At 43.0% G+C, this 18,907-nt stretch overlaps 1 protein-coding gene across 3 annotated transcripts in view; it reads right to left on the reverse strand.

Moving 5' to 3' along the window:
* Positions 1-18,907, reverse strand: part of ABCA5 (ATP binding cassette subfamily A member 5) — a 72,968-nt gene that overhangs the window by 39,301 nt on the left and 14,760 nt on the right. For 2 of the 3 annotated variants that reach the window (XM_075014993.1, XM_075014994.1), the window contains 11 exons: positions 17,574-17,671; positions 14,945-15,174; positions 12,208-12,349; positions 10,322-10,510; positions 7,559-7,706; positions 6,180-6,348; positions 4,554-4,612; positions 3,366-3,476; positions 2,974-3,164; positions 2,371-2,490; positions 588-726 (listed from right to left, as the gene is read on the reverse strand). In XM_075014993.1, the coding sequence (XP_074871094.1) occupies positions 588-726; positions 2,371-2,490; positions 2,974-3,164; positions 3,366-3,476; positions 4,554-4,612; positions 6,180-6,348; positions 7,559-7,706; positions 10,322-10,510; positions 12,208-12,349; positions 14,945-15,174; positions 17,574-17,671 (1,596 nt within the window). The remainder of the gene's footprint in view (positions 1-587; positions 727-2,370; positions 2,491-2,973; positions 3,165-3,365; positions 3,477-4,553; positions 4,613-6,179; positions 6,349-7,558; positions 7,707-10,321; positions 10,511-12,207; positions 12,350-14,944; positions 15,175-17,573; positions 17,672-18,907) is intronic. The other variant, XM_075014995.1, reaches the window with a different exon arrangement.

Below are 18,907 nucleotides of genomic sequence, written 5' to 3' on the forward strand. Positions count from 1 at the left end.
CCCCTCCTTCCCTCCCAGCACTTTCAGAGCATGCAAATTACTCTGTCCCCACTCCTCCATCTCGTTCTCAGATCTGGAACAGTGAACAGTTGACCCGTGACATTCCAGCTTTGGAAAGGGGGGGCGGGGGGGAAACGGAGTGTGAATCAGCAGATTTGTGGTTCCTCCATAAGTGCCAGCAAGGACAGGTACCAGGGATAGCTTGGTGGTTTGAGCACTAGACTGCTAAACCCAGGGCTGTGAGTTCAATCCTTGAGGTGCCCATTTAGAGATGTGGGACAAATAGATTAAAAAAAAAAAAATGGTGCGGGGGGGAGATGGTGCTTGGGCTTGCCATGAGAGCAGGGGACTGGCCTCATTGATCTCCTGAGGTTCTTTCCAGCTCTATGAGATGTGTATGTTTGTAATTTATTTTTTATGAATAGGAAGCTTGGGACTCCAGTGCCACAATGTGTGAGAGGCATATGGGGGGGAGGGTCTGTGGGCTGCAGGTTGCCCACCACTTCCTTATATGCTAAATACAGTTCTAAACTTACACTCTGCAGTCCCCTAATATATATGTCCCACAGGGCCACAGCAAAACTCACCAGCAAGGATATCTGCCTCGTCCATGAAATGAGTACTGAACACTGTTACCCGATTGGCTTTTCTGTTTTTCAGAAGATTCCAAACAACATGCCGTGAACATGGGTCCATACCAGCAGTTGGCTCATCCAAAAGTAAAACCTACATAATGATTAAGGAAAAAAAACACACAAAACCACCTAAGCCCTCCACACTCCCATCTGAGAAAACAACAACACAAAATCCTACAGAAAAACAAACAAGCAGTCACGTAGTGTTTTAAAGACTAAAAGTAATTTATTAAGTGATGAGCTTTCGTGGGACAGACCCACTTCTTCACCTCATAAATCATTTTGTTAGTCTTTAAAGCATTACACGACTGCTTTTTTGTTTTGATAGAATATAGACGAATACAGCCATCTCTCTGTTACTACAGAACACAAGAAGACTATTAATTCAAGGGCTGTTATTTCAATTTTTTTAAAAAAGGGCACTCATGCTCTATTCGTTTAAAAGTATGGCAGGAAATGTCTTATGAACTAAAAGCTAGGCAAAACGTCCATTGTCATGACTTATTTTGAATACATCCATCACCAATTTGCGAGAAACAGAAAAAATAAATCTCTCACTATGTTACAGAAATGCATTTTTTAGAATCAGATACATTCAGTTCCCTCTATAAATTTAAACTGCAAGGGTAAAAAGGCACATTGCTTTCTTTTAACAATAGTTGGAGAAATTAAATGTGTTTTAAAAAGGCAGGAAATCTTGAAGGGTCTTATCCCTTCCATTTATAAACTGCAGCCTTTAAACATGCACCCAGCCTACAGAAACTTCACATCTTATTGGTCACAGATACCCACATACTCTCCTGTCCAAGGTGCTTGCATGGCTTTTTCAGACCATGAGCCTGCTCTTGCTGACAACTTGTGCCACGTTGTTTGTAGAGGGGGCAATGAGCTCCCCTCTGCCCATTCCAGATAGAGTGTAATTTCTATGTTAATTTACCACAGAAATACACAATACAGGCTGTACCTCCCTCGTTGGGCACCCTTGAGACATGAGCAGTCCAGAACGAGGAATTTTGCTGACATGGGTAGGTCAGGTCTTTGGGGTCACTGGGGAGGGTGGGGGCGGGGCCTGGACCAGCCTGCAGGCCAGGCTTCCCTCCTGGCTGCTGCCTGCTTCTTGCCCTCAGGCTGCTGGGGGGGCTCTGCTCTTGTCCTGACTCCCTGCTGCAGGGTTGCTGTGGGGGAGGGGTTCTGCTCCCTGACCCCCACCCTGCCTTTCTGCAGCAGGGCTGCTGGTGGCCCTTTCTGCTCTGGGCCCACTGGCCCAGCCCCCATGGAGGGGCTACAGGTGGGGCTCACCGCCCTTGGTGGGGCTCTCTGCCTCCAGCCCACAGGCAGGGCTCTGTTCCCAGCCTGCCAGGCAAACTAGCTCTGTTCTGCTGGGATTCTCTAGTCCAGGGGCTCTTTGGGCCAGCTGCACCACAGATGTTGCTGGACCAGAGAGGTTCAACCTGCATAATCCAGTTACTACATTCACTAACAGTTAACTCCTTGCCATGTAAAGGTTGCACGCTTTAACTCTGCAATTTGAATTTTTTAAGCCAGAGTTAGTGTAAAATATAGAAATAGTTTGTGTAGGTTTCAACCTTCTTATTTGCATCACTTGTAATTGCCAAGTAATGTGAACACAGATACACTATGTGTGCACATGATCGTGTGCGTGCACGCCCAGACACATGCGCGCGCACACACACACACAGAGCAGTAACTCCGTACTCTGCTTACACTCCCTTACCTTTGGGTTCCCAAGAACAGCAATCCCTACTGACAGTTTTCTCTTCTGGCCCCCACTTAATTTTTTAGCTTGGTTATCTCGGATGGACTGCATATTCAAATCATTCATCACTTTCTGCACCTTTCAAAATATAACAGCAGCAGTGTTTGATTCAACAGAAATCAAGGCCAGTGATTAAAATGTGACTTGGCAGAATTATCTACAATCATATGATAATTTTTGACAAATTATTGATCATTTTAGATTTTTCCAATTAATATTTTAAGACTGTACCCTGGAATAAGACGTAACTAACATTTTAACCCCATATTCTTAGAGGCAACCCTTTGTACCAACTGTCAACACAGCACCTATTATAGGATCATGGCCTTGGAGTTTAACCTAGATAAATTATACGAAGCCTAAGTTTGTGAACATGCAATACTATTTATTTGTTCCACCTATATAAACAAATTGAACAAACTTTAAATACCTTCCTATATTTCCCCTCTTTAGCAAAACAGTGTACCAGTTTTGTTGTAAATTAATCTTGCAAAACTACTTCCATACTGCAATCAATAAAACTGTTTTAATTAAAGTGAATTCACATTTCATATAACTTACATCCAAGTGAATTACCTCTTGTATCAGAGTGTTGGGAGGGATGCCTTTGATCTGAGCAAATATGGATAAATTCTCTTCCACAGTTAATACGTCAAAATGTATATCTAATTGTGGGCAAACCCCAGTTATCTTTCTTATCTCGAGCATCTCATCAATTTCAGAGATTCTGTGTCCATAGACAGATGCAAACCCTAAAGTTAAAAAAAGTGATTATCCACGGGCCAGGTCCACCAATTGAAATGTACGTATCATTTAGAATTAGCCTATTTCAGATAACAGCCTCACAAAAGGAGCACAATCTCAAATAGCCTCAGAAGTCAGTGGCCACAAAAAAGGATTGTGATTACAGCCATACGCTTCCCGTTTTTTAACTAACGCCAGAGAATTCTCACCATCCGAAGGAGGACAGAGTCCACAAAGAATGTTCATCAGTGTAGTTTTGCCAGTTCCGTTATGTCCAAGTAAAGCTGTGATCTGGCCCTCATATATGTCAAAGGACAAACCTGACCCAAAAAGAAAAAAGAACAAGTGAAATAAGAAGCTAATGACGTATGTTGTGCCATTCTGCATTGACTTGTGTCGGGGAGCAAACAGGGGGGCAGAGCACAATCAGCTGCTGGATCTCAGGCTCGTCCATCTCATTAAAAATGTCAAAATATGTTACTCTTTTTATGGCTGTGTATTCACATTTATATACTGATGAATGAAGTTTTTACATTCTACAGACTTATTTTCTTACATGTGCCGAAAGGGTGGGGTTTTTTTTTTCCATATTAAGGTAACTGAAATTTCTGTAGGTTTGGATTACATTAGACAGATTTGGGGGTGGGGGGAGGAACTAATTTCAGGGAAGAAAAGTGGGGCCCAACGTAAAAAGTTTGCTCACCCCTGGCTTACATCAAATTCTGACACGTAGGGTATGTATTTACTTTGTACTCCAAGGAAAGCTTTACCTCAAACACAGCCTAGTATTTATTGCAACAGCAGCACTAAATAAAAGTTGGGATTAGATTTCCTAATAGCACTATGAAGAAACCTGAGCATGGAAGCAGTGGTTTTCAGCATATTTATTATCAGTTAGAGCAGTGGTTCTCAGCATATTTACTATTGGGGTCTGCATATGCAGCTCTCTGTGTTCTGTGGGTTGCAGCCACACAATACCCATATTATCTGTAAGGCCCTGAGGATGTCACATGGGCTGCAACTGTGTGTTGATTGAACCATAAAACAGTCCACGGGTTGCGAACAACTGAATTAGAGGCTACCATTCCACCAGCTCATGGGTGCCAGTAAGAGGGTGCTCTGTGCATACTGACTGCAGTTAGGACTGCAAGTGTGGAAGGTACAGCGGGCACTCCACAAGGAATAGGACTGAAGGAGAGGGAAATCCTATAGAATTTGTTAGGAGCTCCTTTGACATGCAGTTAGAGGTAGACTGGGTAAAGACGCAAGGGAGAACACACACAAGCATACACCACTTCATGCTCCCTCCCACCAAAAAATCATAAAAGACATTAAGTTTGTGGGTTATTTTTCCTTCCATGTCTGATAAGTCACTAAGAAGCTAGAAATGTCCTTACTTCTGAGAGCCTCCACTGTTTCACCCTTTTTTCTGAACGTTTTCTGAACACAGCTGATTCTGAAAGAAGATATGCCATTGTGTAAATACAGTAAGAGCATAAAATATTTCCTTTTGTGAGGAAAGATCAAGAGGAACAATTCTGCAAGGTTACTATAGGAAGATTTGATGGATTTTACTGGTATACTGGTCACATAAAATGTGTCACGGAAACATGTAAATATATAAAGAGAATGGGCATCTTTTTGCAACCTTTTGCTGATATTCTTGCCTCTTTGTGCTGCCATTTCAGGGAAATTTCCTCGTTGACTTCAATATTTTCTACCATATCAGCTGAATAATTCCCTACGGTAACCCAACCTTCTACTAGGCACTTTCTAAATAGAATAGAAGGCCCAGTCTATGTTAACACAAAAGAGACAGGCCAGATGGTAGGGGAAGGAGGTGGACGACAAGGTTAGTTAACTCATGTGCTTTTCTTCTCCCACAAAGGATATATGAGATCCCCTTCCTCTTCCACAATTATTCCTCATACTTATTTACAGAAAAAGAGTTCTGTGAGTTTCTCTGACAGCATCATGACAGAGGTAGGTCTTTGAGAACTGCACGATCTCAAAGAGTACATCAGCTGTACAGATGAAGTCAAGAGGTGCAGTCTATGCACAGAGGGCCAGGGAGGATTATGCTGCCATCACTGACAAAAAGCAAAAGCACTGGTTGATGTGAAAGCAGAAAAGGAACAAAAACAACCTAGCATTTCATGTGAGCTTAGGAAGACTGGATGGAGAAAACCTGACTCTTCACACTGACGTGGATTTATTCAAAACAAATTGATAACACATTAACTAAGGGGAAAAAACCCACATCAATCTGGCTCTGGCCACTGAACACAAACATTTTTGTTTAAGACTAACGGAGCCATGTAAGAAAAACGAAGGTTTAGATTATTTCTCAATGTCTATTCATTCCACTAGAACAGAAAACAATAGCAAAGATGTAATACTGCATATGGATGATTGAGAATAAACTCTGATATTAAAATGTTGGGAATGCATGAAGACACAGATGTAGAAGTTAATGTCATTTTTGAAAGGTGCTGGGAATAGTTTAACTGCTTTCTTTTATGGGGTTGTTGCATATTGCATCGCAGGAAAGCTAGTTTAGTAGCTCCTCCATGTGGCTTTGGTAGAATGCGCAATTCTTCATGTACATACCAAAAGTATTTACAAAAACATATCTGAATCTAGTTTAATAGATGAATATTTTTTTCTTGAACTTTAAATCCACCTGACTTCAGCACCTGAAATCACCTATGCCACTTATGGCATCAATGAAACTGACAAACTTGGATTTCCTTTTGCTTTAATTCTGCTAGATATTATTTTCAGAAGGTTTGATTTGAGGGACATATGATAGGTAAACATTTCCTTTTCCAAAACAAAATTTGTCATCTTTGGAAAACATCCATTTAATGGAAGATGTGGCTTCATAGGAAATGGACAATTGCTACTTTAATGGGTAAAGAACTAGATAAAATGCAGACCACATGCTATGTGAACTAACACATTATAAATTAATTCCTAGGCACGCACTAAACAGGGATCCATGCCACAGAAGGAAAATATACCTAATAGCTTCTTTTCCCTGAAATTCGGAAGTAACAGGTTCAACCATCTCGCTGAAGCTTAAGCTTCCATTAACACTACTCTCATATAACCACTTGTAATTTCTCCTGCGCTTTGACCAAAACGAGGGCTTCATAAAGAAAAATGATGTCCGTCGTAATCCAAACTCACCTAAGGAAAAAAAAAGAAAGACGTTACAATGTTAAGCACAGATATGATTTCAGGGTTTGGATTTTGGCTTTGAAAACTGGGCCAGATTTACATTGCTTATCTTGGCATTAAACCCATCACTGCGGTTCTCACCAAAGAAAGCACCTCTTGTCAGCAAAGTCTATCTTTGGAGAAACGATGGATCTATGCAAGTATTCGAACACTTTCCAGAATTGGTATATTGAGAAGAGTGATTTAAATACATGGATAATAAAGACAAAGATCATAAACAAAGGAGTTTGTGCTGAACGATCTCACGTATGCAACAGAGAGGAATATGTTCACCGGAACAGGCTGAATCTCTCTCGTCCGGACCCCTAGGGACCTGACAAGTGCTGAATGAGAGAATTTGCTGGACCATAGGAGGTCAATATTGTCTAGCAGCATAACCAATATTTCCACTACTTAATGGGCTCTTACAAGACATTTAGGGGTAAAATCAGAGCTAAATAATAGCATACAATAGTGAGAGAGAGGACTGGTGGCTGTAAACGACCTTTATGGGACCATGGGAACCTTGGCCACATCCATGAAAGTGGTCGTCTGGCTATCTAAAATCATGTTGAATTACTGATGTTGCTGGATGAGAATGTGCCGGACCAGAGCGGTTCAACCTGTATTAATGAATTTGTTCCTAAATATGTCACACTTACTAACACATCAATAATTTAACATATCATCTTGCACGGAGACAATTTCCAAGAAGAAAAATTCTAAAGATTGTGATAACTGGGTCAGTTAGGAAAGAAAATTATCCCTGCACAATAATGTCATAACGAAGCAGAATTAAACCCACCCTGCGTGATTTTCCATCTGGGGTTCACGAGACTATTTCAGAAAAGTAAAACATGGTTTTTAATTCAAACACATTTTAAAGTAACATTTAAGACGTTCATAAATACTTTTATATTTAACTTCATCTTTTTGCTTAACATAAACATTGCTTTATATGTAGCTGAAGTGAAAGAATAAGAACACAGGAAGGGTCATTACTATACAACAAAGTGTCTTGAAGATTTTATTTCAATACTGTATATTAGAGCCACCAATTAAGGTCCTGGTGTTCAGAAGTACTTAGCAATCAAGGCAGGCACAGACTTCAAGAGGAGTTATGAAATTCAGGATTGATGTGGTTCTGTTCAATATGCATCTCAGATTCCAAACAACATACCTGGAATGACCTGGTCAAGATAGACAGCTAGAAGTAGATAAAACATGCTATCCAGAACCAGTAAAATAAGAGAAATAAGTAGTGGATAAGGACCGTGATTTAAATTTGAAAATATTGCCCCATCTTCGTAATCTTCCAGATGCATGACCTGCAAACCAACATCAAAAAGTTTAGCTGATACACACTGCATGTTCAACAACCTGAAATTAAACATAGCAACACCGTACAAAAATAAAAGTACAAAGTTATACTATATAAGAAAGAGAAGTGACTGACTGTCATGGTAATAAATGCAAAAAAAAAAAAAAAAAAAAAAAAGAGACAATGCTAGTTTCAAAAGAACAAAAATACTGGCACACAGTATTTTAGAGACAACCGCAGCAGATGGAGGCAGGGGTTACACAAGGGCCTTCAGAAGGGCGAGATGAAGATCAGACAGCTAGCAGAGGAGAAGCGAGCGCACAGAAAGCACAATAAGGACTTGCCAGACACCCACTACATTTGCAAGAGATGCAGCAAGGACTGTCACTCTTGTGTGGGTCTTCATAGTCACAATAGACGCTGTAAATGAAGTCCTCAATTGAAACTCTAAAGGGTGCGATCCATAGTCTATGCAGACTGAAGGATGCCTACTACTACTAAGTTGTTTGCCACAGAGACTTATAAGAAGTCATGCTTTAGGCCACAAATAAAAGAAATGCATAATTCACAAATTTGCAGAAAAACATTATGGTATTTGAAAATATTTGCAATGTATTTGTAATTGGAGAAGCCAAAATTGTACCTTAAATAAGAAGAGACACAGTGGGATACACCAATGGGCCAATTAGCCCTGTATTCGGTCTTTGACAGCGGCAAGCGCCAGAAACTTGAACCAGTCTGAAGTTCAGGGACACCCAGGCCACATCTACACAAGTGGCTTTTCCTGGAAAAACCATGCTTTTCCCAGGGGAAAAAAGCGGAGCATCTACTCAGCAAATGCACTTTGCTGACAGTTTGTGGACAAAACCCAGCACATCCGCTGGCAGTATTACACCTCTCCCCATTCAGGTATAACACCACTCTTGACAGTGTTCTGTTGATGAAACAGCCAGGCAGGTGCTCCGGGGCCCTTTTCTCAACAGACAGGGCTTCCAGTTCACTGGGCAGAGCTTCTGGTCAGCTGTTCTGTCGCTAGAGGGCCAGGCGGTCTGGCTGCTCTCTGTCAACAGAGCGGATGACTCTTTCGATCTGCTTTTATGTGTAGATGCAATCTGTCAACAGAAGTTTTGCCAGGAAATCCCTTCCAACAGTAACTTCTGTCAACAGAGACTTCTCGTGCAGATGTAGTCTCAGAGTACAGGTTGTGTCCCTGACCATCCTGACTAACAGTTAATGACCAACCTACATTCTACATAGGTATTTAAGGCTATGGGACCTTAGGGCTTATTTACACTGCCACAGATCAACTCGCTCAGGGGTTCGATCTTCAGATCTCCCGGGGTTCGACTTCGCATGTTTCGTCTGGATGTGTGAAACTGACCTCGCAGGTGTCACAGTCGACCCCTGTACCTTCTCACAAGACACATGGAGTAAGGGAGGTCGAAGGGAGAAACTCTCCCGTCGAACTTCCCCTGTATAGACAGACAAGTTAGCCAGGTGCAGATACGTCGACTTTGGCTACACAATTGGGGTAGTGAAAATTGTGCATCTGCAGTCAACTTTCTTGATCTAGTACAGACATAGCCTAAGTCTTTAAGACACCCATCTATACTTTTGGGCTTCACAACGTCCCGCAGCAACAAGTACGGCAGGTTGACTGTGTATTGTGTGAAGAACTACTTCCTTTTGCCTTTTTTAAACCTGTTACTTAGCTATTTCACTGGGTATCCCCTAGTTTTTGTGATATGCAAAGGGGTAAAATAAACAAATAAGAAAGAAAAAAATCACAAATTAAAGAAACAAAACAAAGTATTTTAAAATATCTGAAGCAGAGGTAAGAAATATTTGCACTGTGGTTGTAATCTGTGAAATCAAAATACCAGGCAAGCTGAAGTTAAGTTTATTGGCCAGTAATTGCCAGGAAATACTTTGCAGTCATCTGGCACAGGGGCCAATTTAAGTGATGTTATGTACATGCATCGTACAATCGTTCAGTCTTAGGCCTGGTCTACACTAGGGATCAAAGTCGATCCCAGACACGCAATTTTAGTCATACCATTTGTGTAGTTAAAAACAACCTATCAGAATCGACTTCCTTCCCTGGTGTAGACCAGGGATCTTCAGGCTCGTGTCGATGTTCCTTATTCCACAAGTCAGCGTGGAGTACCAGCGTCAACAGTTGAGCCCAGAGATTGATTTTGCTGCATCTTCACACACACGGCAAAATCAGTCCCTGGAAGATCAATCATGGTGCACTGACCTCCCCAACTCACCTCACAAGTACAGACATGCCTTAAAATATGAAATAAAAGTAACATCTTAAAGAGGAAGTGGTTAGGGTGCTAGACCAGCCCCTGCAAGACACAGGCTCAATTCTTTACTCTGCAACAGACTTCTTATGTAACCTTAGCAAGTCACTCATGCTCTGTGTGTCCCTGCTCCTCCTCTGTAAAACAGGGATAACAGTACTTCCCTATCTCACAGGGGTATTGTGAAGAGAAATACATTAAGACTGTGATGATGGGGGCCGCATAAATGACTTATCTAGATCTTATATCAAATTGTGTTTAATTTGTATGTACATGCAAAGTTAGCAAAGAACAACACAAAGAGTTCACTTACCTGTGCAATCCCTATCAAGAATGTACACTGACACAAGGGGCTTAGAAGCCATACAAACGACTTTGGAAAATCCTCCAAGAGGACAATAGCAAGACCCACAAAACCAAAAGCCAGTGTTGCCAAAAATTCAACTATTCCCACATGTTTGGATTTTTTAAATAGAGGAGTCAGCATAAACGCAAAGAAAACCTAGAATACAAATTAGAATATCAATACAGAGTACAAGAGTTGGGGCACAGAAAGGCTGCAATTCATATTTTTACATTCAATGAACAAGTTACTTTCCTTTCAAAATAATTGCCGAGTTTTCCCAAGATTTTACCTCCAACAACATACTTCTTTTGGTAAAAACAGAGCTTCAACAATAGCTGATTTTCTAACACTATCCCTGCCATTGAGTGAAGAACTGAATAAATTAATGGATACATACATTGCTATCCTTATTATTCCTCATTTTCAATCATAAATTAAGAAACTACAACAAACCACATTGCAACTTTTTAAGACAACGTGAGTGACTTGCATAAACACAGTAACGAAGTGGAATTGTCAAGGTTCAGTTATGGTCACGTTATTCAAGTGGCCCACAATTCCACCGTACAACAACATCGTACAGTATTTTGCAAAGTTTAGAAAAGACAAAACAAGGGAAGTCGAGTGTCAGCAAAAAACTGGTGTTAAGATCCCCTGGATCTAGAACCCAGGTCTGCAATGCTGCAGACAACTCCATGGTGCCATTTAGGGGCAGCTGTAACAAGCTTGCAATCCACGGCCCTGGATCTGCAGATCACGGCAAGCCCAGCCTCCACAGGTCTGACTGACCACAGCCCCATGACTCCTGATTGGCTCCCAGGAAGCACCCAGGCAACAACAGATTCTCTGCAGCTGCTCTGACCATTCCTTGCTCCTGTACTTGCGGTTTCCATCTCAGCTTGCTCTGGGTTTCACCTTGTGACACAGACCCTGAAACCTGACCTAAATTCTGACCAGTGTCCCCTGTAAGCTGCACGCCTGTTATCACAATATGATGGGTCTGCCTGGGTTCCCTTGTTTGTGTATCTTGCAGAGGATGCAGAAGGTCCTTGTGGTGGGTTTGCACAGGGATGAAATTATAGAATTTCTCTTGTAGTCGTTTGGGGAAAGATCCGTGATCTGCTTCAACTCATGAGAAGAAGAGCCCTGCGAAGCTTGAAAGCTTTTTCTTTCCCCCAGTAAAGATTTTACCTCACCCATCTTGTGTCTCTCAAGTGCCGGGACTAACATGGCTATATGACCACCACAAACAAGAGTACTTGGCATGTCAAGCCGTACGTGATGTAATGAGGTAAAATAAGCATGAATAATAAACCCTTCAAACATCCTATTGTACTTGATTTTAATATATTTCTGCATCTGTGGTATTTCCTAGTCAAACATAAGTTTAGTGAAAACTTCTGTAAACTCCAATACAGGTTGAATCCAGCACCCTTGGGACCTGACTGGTGCCAGATGAGAGAATTTGCTAGTTCACAGGAAGTCAACATGTTCTAGCACATTACCAACAGTTTCATCACTTACTGGGCTCTAAGAAGACACTGTGGAGTGAATTAGAGCTGAATAACAGCACAGAACACTGAGAGCCAGGACTGGTAGCTGGAAACAAACCTTCTGGGACCACAAGAAACTTGGCCACACACATGATAAGTGGTCATCCAGCTACCTAAAATCATGCCAGATTATGGATGTTAGTGGACGAGAGTGTTCCAGATCAGAGAGGTTCAACCTCTACTGTGGTATGGTAACGGTTTGGGTTCCAGTGGCCACATAAGCACACACGACACAGAGGAAAAAATTGGAGAAAGCTTCCCCAGTGAACCGCAAACAAACAGAATTCATGAATCACTTACCGAGGCTATTCCGTACAGGAAAAAAAGAAGAAATATCACCAAGGAGCTACTTTTGGGAAATAGGGAAGAGGCTGTTGCAATGACTGCCATGAGAAATGACATGATAAAAATCAGAGTTGTGTACAGCAGAACCCAGGACAGCCTGGAAGAAAAGGAAAGAATTCCAAGGAAAATTCATCAATTTAACTAAACACTCATACTGGAATAATTCAGTTACCATTCTAACATTCTAGAATGTGGCACAAAAGCAACAGCCAAACAAGGTGCCCAAGTCTCAGAGGAAAGGCGTTCCATGGGTGTAAATATTATTCTAAGCATCGTTGCCTAGGCTTTCATACTAATCGCATCAACATAAAAGCACAACATGGTTCAGAATCTACATTTTGTGAACTCCATAATTAATTCCCTACTTTAACTGAAACAGGGTAAATGAGGAGCAGTTGTCAATAATTAAAGGACATGCTACTTAAATTTTAATGTGCTGGTCAGTCCAGTAATACAATATTCTTCTATAGAAAATAAACCTTGTTGAAAAGTCAGAGAACACTAGGAAGGCGCAATGGGGTAACAGGCCTGGGGCCTGCTGATTCCGAAGGCCCAGGCCTCCCAGCTGTCGCAGTAATGACAGCGGTCAAAACGCCGGGCCCTTTAAACGTTCGATTGAGTGCTGTGTGTCGTGCTTTGGGAGGTGCGCTGTCTGTGAGAGGCTAGTCCCAGCCCTGACTCTTCTTTGGGCAGAGAGCTGGGCTCCCACACCTTGTCCAGGGGCCTGGCAAGAACGTTAGCCCCATGGCAGACAATACAGACCCCTTCCTCAGTGCAGGGAACTGGACTAACTGACCTGTTATGGTCCTTTCCAGTCCTACAGTTCTGCGATATAAAGCAGAAGAATAAATAACTATATACAAGCGGTTTTAGATGACCCACCATCATTGCAACATTTGCACTGCAAACAGGCACAAACTCACTATGGGGTTATAATGGTGTTTAAACCAGACTTATCCAACATGTGCATCCATATTACAACACACTCATCCCTTGCTATACGAGCACAATTGGTTCCTAACCTTTTGCTCATAGGCGAAAACTCATAAGAGGGACACTAAATTCCTATTAAAATACTTACACAGACTTTGATTAGTTCCAAGTGCTCAGGGGGGCAGCAGCTGGCGCTGCTTTTGAAAAGTAAAGTGAAGCTGCGGTTAGGAGAGGGTTAAAGGCTGGGGACAGTTTGGGGCCATGAGCGAGAGGGAGAGTGGGTTAAAACCTGCAGGCAGCTCAGGTGGAGGAGGTGGCTGCTTGTTCCTCCTGGCTGCACCAGAGGTACCTGGGGGATGCGGGGGCCAAGGGGGTTTGGAACTGAACAGGATGGGGTGGGTGTTGGGAGCGAGCTGTGGGGGGGTTGTGCAGGGAGCTATGGGAATGTTGGAATTGGGGTGGGGGTGGGGGGGCTGCAGATTTCCCCACACACTGGCCAGGCATGCTGCGACCGGCTCGGCTCCAGCCGCGGGGCTGTGAGTCTTCCTGTGCCCTGGCCAGGGACCCCACAGCTGGGGCGGAGCCAGCCACAGGGCTGCCACTCTCGCTGTTCCTCCCTCCTCATGCCAGGGACCCTGCGGCTCCAGCAGAACCAGCCACGGGGCTGCCGGACTGCCCCGCCCCCCACGGGAACCCCGCTGCTGGAGTGGAGCCAGCAGCAGGGCTACCGGTCTCTCTGCCCCCCGCGCCAGTGACCCAGCAGCTGGAGCGGAGGCAGTCGCATGCCAGCGGCTGACTTGCATTAGCAGGGGAAGTTCACTCGTCTAGTGAACATTGGTAGGTATGTCTCCCCCTCGTTTTAGCGAGTACTCATAAGTCAGGCACTTGTTAAACGAGGGATGAGTGTACAGAAGTGCCTTGATTTACACGAGGGTTGTGTTCCCATGCACCCTCGCAAAACTCCAACTTTGCATAAGTTGGGGGGAGCAGATTTTTTCCCTGGTGGAACTCACGTTCTGCAGTGGGGGAAGCAGCAGGAGCACCTGGAGCTCCTTTTGAAAGGGAAGTCCTGGAGTGGGAGGGCAGTTGGGAAGGGTTAAGCCTGGTGTTAGGCTGGGGCCATGGAAGGGTTAAGCCTGAGTGAGTTAGGACTGCAGGGGGTGGAGTTGAGCCAGGGCTGGAGGGACAGGGGGAGCGGTTGAGCTAAAGCCACACACGGGACTGGCGAGCCACAGCTGTGCTTAGGTAGTGAGCCAGGCTGTGGGGGGTTTGCACTGGGGCTGAGTAAGGGAGAGGGTTTTAACCAGTGCGGCATGGGACGCGGGCGGGAAGGGAGGTTCAGCTGGATCTGCACACAGAAGGCAGATTGAGCCGGAGCTGCAAGAGGGGGTGGGGAGCCGGAGCCGTGCTCGAGTGGTGAGTCGGTGGGGGGTTTGAACTAGGTGCTGAGCTGGAGGTGCACGTGAGGGGTGGTGAGCCAGAGCCAGGCACCGGGTGGTGAGTGGGGCTCGGAAGGGGTTGAACCAGGGCTGCTCGGGGCTGGGAGATTTGAGCCAGGGCTGAGGGAACTGGGATTTTGAGCTGCATTTAACTCGCATTAATGTGAATTAAGCGCAACTTGAAATTGCATATTTCGAGGGTTTACTGTAGCCTAAAAGGAAGATTAACAGTAACCAACCTGATAAGTTTTAAAAAAACTATAAAACATTACATTTCCTGCTTTTATCTAGAATGAGAGTTCTCCTGTGTACTCACGTACCAAAAGGCAGTATCATGAAGCCCCATGATCTTTAAAAAATCCTTCAGCCTCTTCTCCTTTTCTGCTACAATATGAATTGCCAAATAGTACCCAAAGGGTGAGAAAGCTATTACTAGATAAATTAAAATAATTGCTCGAGGAAAATAATCTATTTTCATATCAGCTGCCTCTCCCATAACAACTACTTTAGTCGGTTCCAGTTCTTCCCAAACAGAATGATTTGTCTTCAGCTAAGGACAAAGTGAAAGATGATTTTAATCAGTTTTGATTTTACAGATCCATGAACAACAACAACAATCTTCCCCAAGCAACCCTCAAAATACCCCTCAAAAGAAATTAACTGTTCACATAAGATGCAATCCTGGAGACATTTACATAGATACAAACTTTACTGGCATAAGCAGGCTCACAGATCTCCCTGCAACTTTAAATTAAATGATACCCTCATGCGTTTATATGTCTGGGGCCTCAACTGTTTCAAATCGCAGAATATTACAGTACACAGTATATTACAGTCCACACTACCACCTTTTTTGAGGTGTAAGGGGACTTCGAAGTTGCCCCGGCACTTCAAAGTACCAGCGGGTGCACCGAGGCTAGCAGCGTGCCGGTACTTTGAAGTTTAAAACTTCGGAGTTGCCGCGGGGGTGGGGGGGGGAGAGGAATTTGCTTAATGAAGTGCTGCCTATGCACAGCAGCACTTCATTAGTAAACTCCCAACACCCTAATTACCATTCCTCCTTCGAAGGAAGATGGTAGTGTAGACAAGCCCAAAGTGGAGAAACATGATTTTTGATGGGAAGATGGGGACAGTGATCCAAAAAGCTGGCCAACGCAAGTGCTTGTCAACTTGCAAAAAGAAGAAAAGTTGTGAAAAAAGCATTCAAAACAAAAACTGACAGAGACAAATGAAACCAACCCATTTCACCTGGTATCAGCCAGACAGGTGTTAGGTAACGTAACAATTAAGAACTTCAGCTCAGCAATGTACAAGCTTCAGGACTGGCACATGCATCTGGATTAACCTCCTTTCGAGAAAGCGGACATCAAAGTCTCCATTTGCTTGCATGGTATCCATGGTCCACACTGGCATGTCTGATTTTTCCCAAAATGGCTCAAAACTAGGCATGTAAAATCCCATTTAACTGGTCACCAATTAAACACTAGGTTTTAAAAGTTAAACCGATTAAATGGTTTTGGGGAGCAGCTGGTCTGAGCCGCTGTGAACAGGGAGCTGTCCCAGCTGGGCCAAAGCTGCCCCAATCCTGGTTCACCATGGGTGGGGACACACAAGTGCAGCTAGAGCAGCCATGATGTATGGCAAAGGGGGCTACTGCAGTCCAGCTGGGCTGGATCGGCCTCCCCAGCTATCACGCCTTCCTCACCCGCCAGGCTGCCATAGCTGGAGCTGCTCAGGCATGGCTGGAGTGCCTCACCTCCCGGTGGCCCTGCTGGACTAGAGAAATCCCCTGCCCACAGTTATCCTTTTATAGCCACACTCAAACCTCCAATTCAGACAACTGTTGCACACTCCCCACTCCAAATTTTTAGAATGTGGTGTTATGTTCAAGCTATTTGCTGCCTTCAAAAGTCAAGTGAATAGAGCTGTGTCAAAGCAATAACTGCATTCAATGCTACTGACATTTTCCCACCATTGCTAATGCAGTCAGTATTTATGGTGAATGTTGTAAAGCACTCAAACATAAAGCAATGGGGCAAGTAATGCTGCTTTTCAAAATTTCCATCTCTGTCACTTGTGTTCTGCATAACATAACTACAACCCAACTTAACAGCTAGGCCGTAAGTCACGTGCCATCCAGTTAAAATATCTTTGAAGTAAAAATGGGATTTATGGAATGAGAAATATTTTCCCCCAATTTCTTGGCTACCAAAAATCTGTTTTATTTACAAAAACAAACAAGGAGTCTTGTGGAAGCTTAAAGACTTACAGATTTATTTAGGCATAAGCTTGCATGGGTAAAACCACTTTGTCAGTTTTCATGCATCTGACTAAGGGGTTTTTACGAATGAAAGCTTATGGCCAAATAAATCTATCAGTCTTTAAGCTGCCACAGGACTTCTCGTTGTTTTTTCAGATTCGGACTAACACAGTGACTACCCCTCAGATAGTCTTCTGTGATAACTGTTGGCAAGCACTAACATTTTTAATGACAACCATTGTGTACGTTTCACATGGGCTTACTTAGCGGCATACCAATGTACAAGCAATACTGCCATTCATTTAGATGTGAGTAACCACTGATGCAAACATATGTCAAAAATGAAAAAAAATCAATGGGGACCACACCTTGAGAGAATTCTTTCCTGAACCCCCTCTTCTAGTTTTAAAAACAGCACATCAACCTTGCCCTGCTCGTCATTAGAAGCGAGCACCTCATAGACCAGGAAACAACTTGAAGCAGCACCAAATCTTGCTTTTCCAGGAGATGTTGCTTAGAGGTGGAGGGGTAGGAAAAGGGGGAAGGATATTCAAATCCCTGAGTGACACAAATTTTAGGTTGTATCACACACAGCAAAAAAGAAAAATATCTCATTACAAATATACCAAATCAAAGGCCATTTAGCAATTTTGTCTTTTCATTTTAGTGTGACGCTTTTTGAGGTTTACCTGTATAATTGCTGAATCGATACAAGCTTGTAGAACTACAAATCCAGAGTGCCAGTACATAACAGAGTTACATCCCTTTGATAAACTGGAACAACTGGCTACGGAAAAATAAAGACATTTTAAAGCAAACACCTGGAGTCCTTTTTTCTTGTTCATGATATAAAATACTGAAGCTAAAGAGGACCCCTTTTTAATGGGGAGGATGACAATTCTGGGGCGTCAGAAATGTAGCCAACAAAATCTCATTTAAAGCACTGTAATAAAAAGACCTTTATCTATAAGGCAGACATAAAACTTGAGAGAGATCATAAAGCAATTTCACTAGCCTGTGGGTGCCATTAAAAGGATAATGTGATACACCAAGTCACAAGATCACTCCACAAATGCCAGGAAAGTTAAGATGGAGAAGGGCTACTCTATATTACGGAAAGAAACTTGAAAAGTTACTTTAACGAACACCAAACTGTTTTGTAGTCAAGAAAGTACAAAAAAGGATGTCAAGCCACAGTGACCTTGAAGGGATTCTCACATGGATCTAAAAAAGCCAAGGAAATGAAATGGTGAGAATGAGGCCGAACTGTGAATTCTACCATTACATTTTAATAAGAAATTAACAACTTCACAGGTAATCATTCCCAGAATGAAACTGCAATCGGAAGGCAATTTTCCAATGGTAAAAGCTGTGAGTGAAATACAGACTTTGTTCATGTTTGGACTGTCTACACTTCAGCTCCTGAAGAACATTTTTCCAGCATTCTTAAAGACAGGTAAGAGGAAAACAAGGTCATCTGTGAAGTAACACCCTTCTGGGGTGCACAAGGTAATGAAGATGCAGGGGATATTATTACAGCTTCTCATGTTCTAACTGTATCATACTTTTCAGAGCTCCTCAAAACAGGGCCATAGGCTGAAATCCTGATGCTACTCAAGTCAGTGGAAAAACTGCCCCACCTTATGTTTTAGGAACCATATATCATTAGTGCACTCAATAAACAGTGCCAAATTATTACTGCTACAGAGAGACAATCCCCTAGCACAGGTATTTATTTGTGCCCCTCTTGCATGTAACCATTCCCAATACAGAAAGGTGATTCCCAGCTTTTTGTGGGCATTTCCCTATCAATAACAGAGTCCAACACATCTCCCAGGCATCAAAATACCCCAAATAGTGAATAACAAGCTTTTCTTTTCACTTCATATTGTACTGGTGCTAACACCACCACCGTTAGTGCTCTTTGGCTTTCGTGTGATAACAAAGTCTTTCTCATGAGATAGCAAAGTCTGCACTCAGCATCACACGCTATGTCACACAAAAGCTGATCAAAATTTCCAGA

This window comes from Carettochelys insculpta, chromosome 20 (genome assembly GCF_033958435.1).
Source record: "Carettochelys insculpta isolate YL-2023 chromosome 20, ASM3395843v1, whole genome shotgun sequence".
NCBI lineage: Eukaryota > Metazoa > Chordata > Testudines > Carettochelyidae > Carettochelys > Carettochelys insculpta.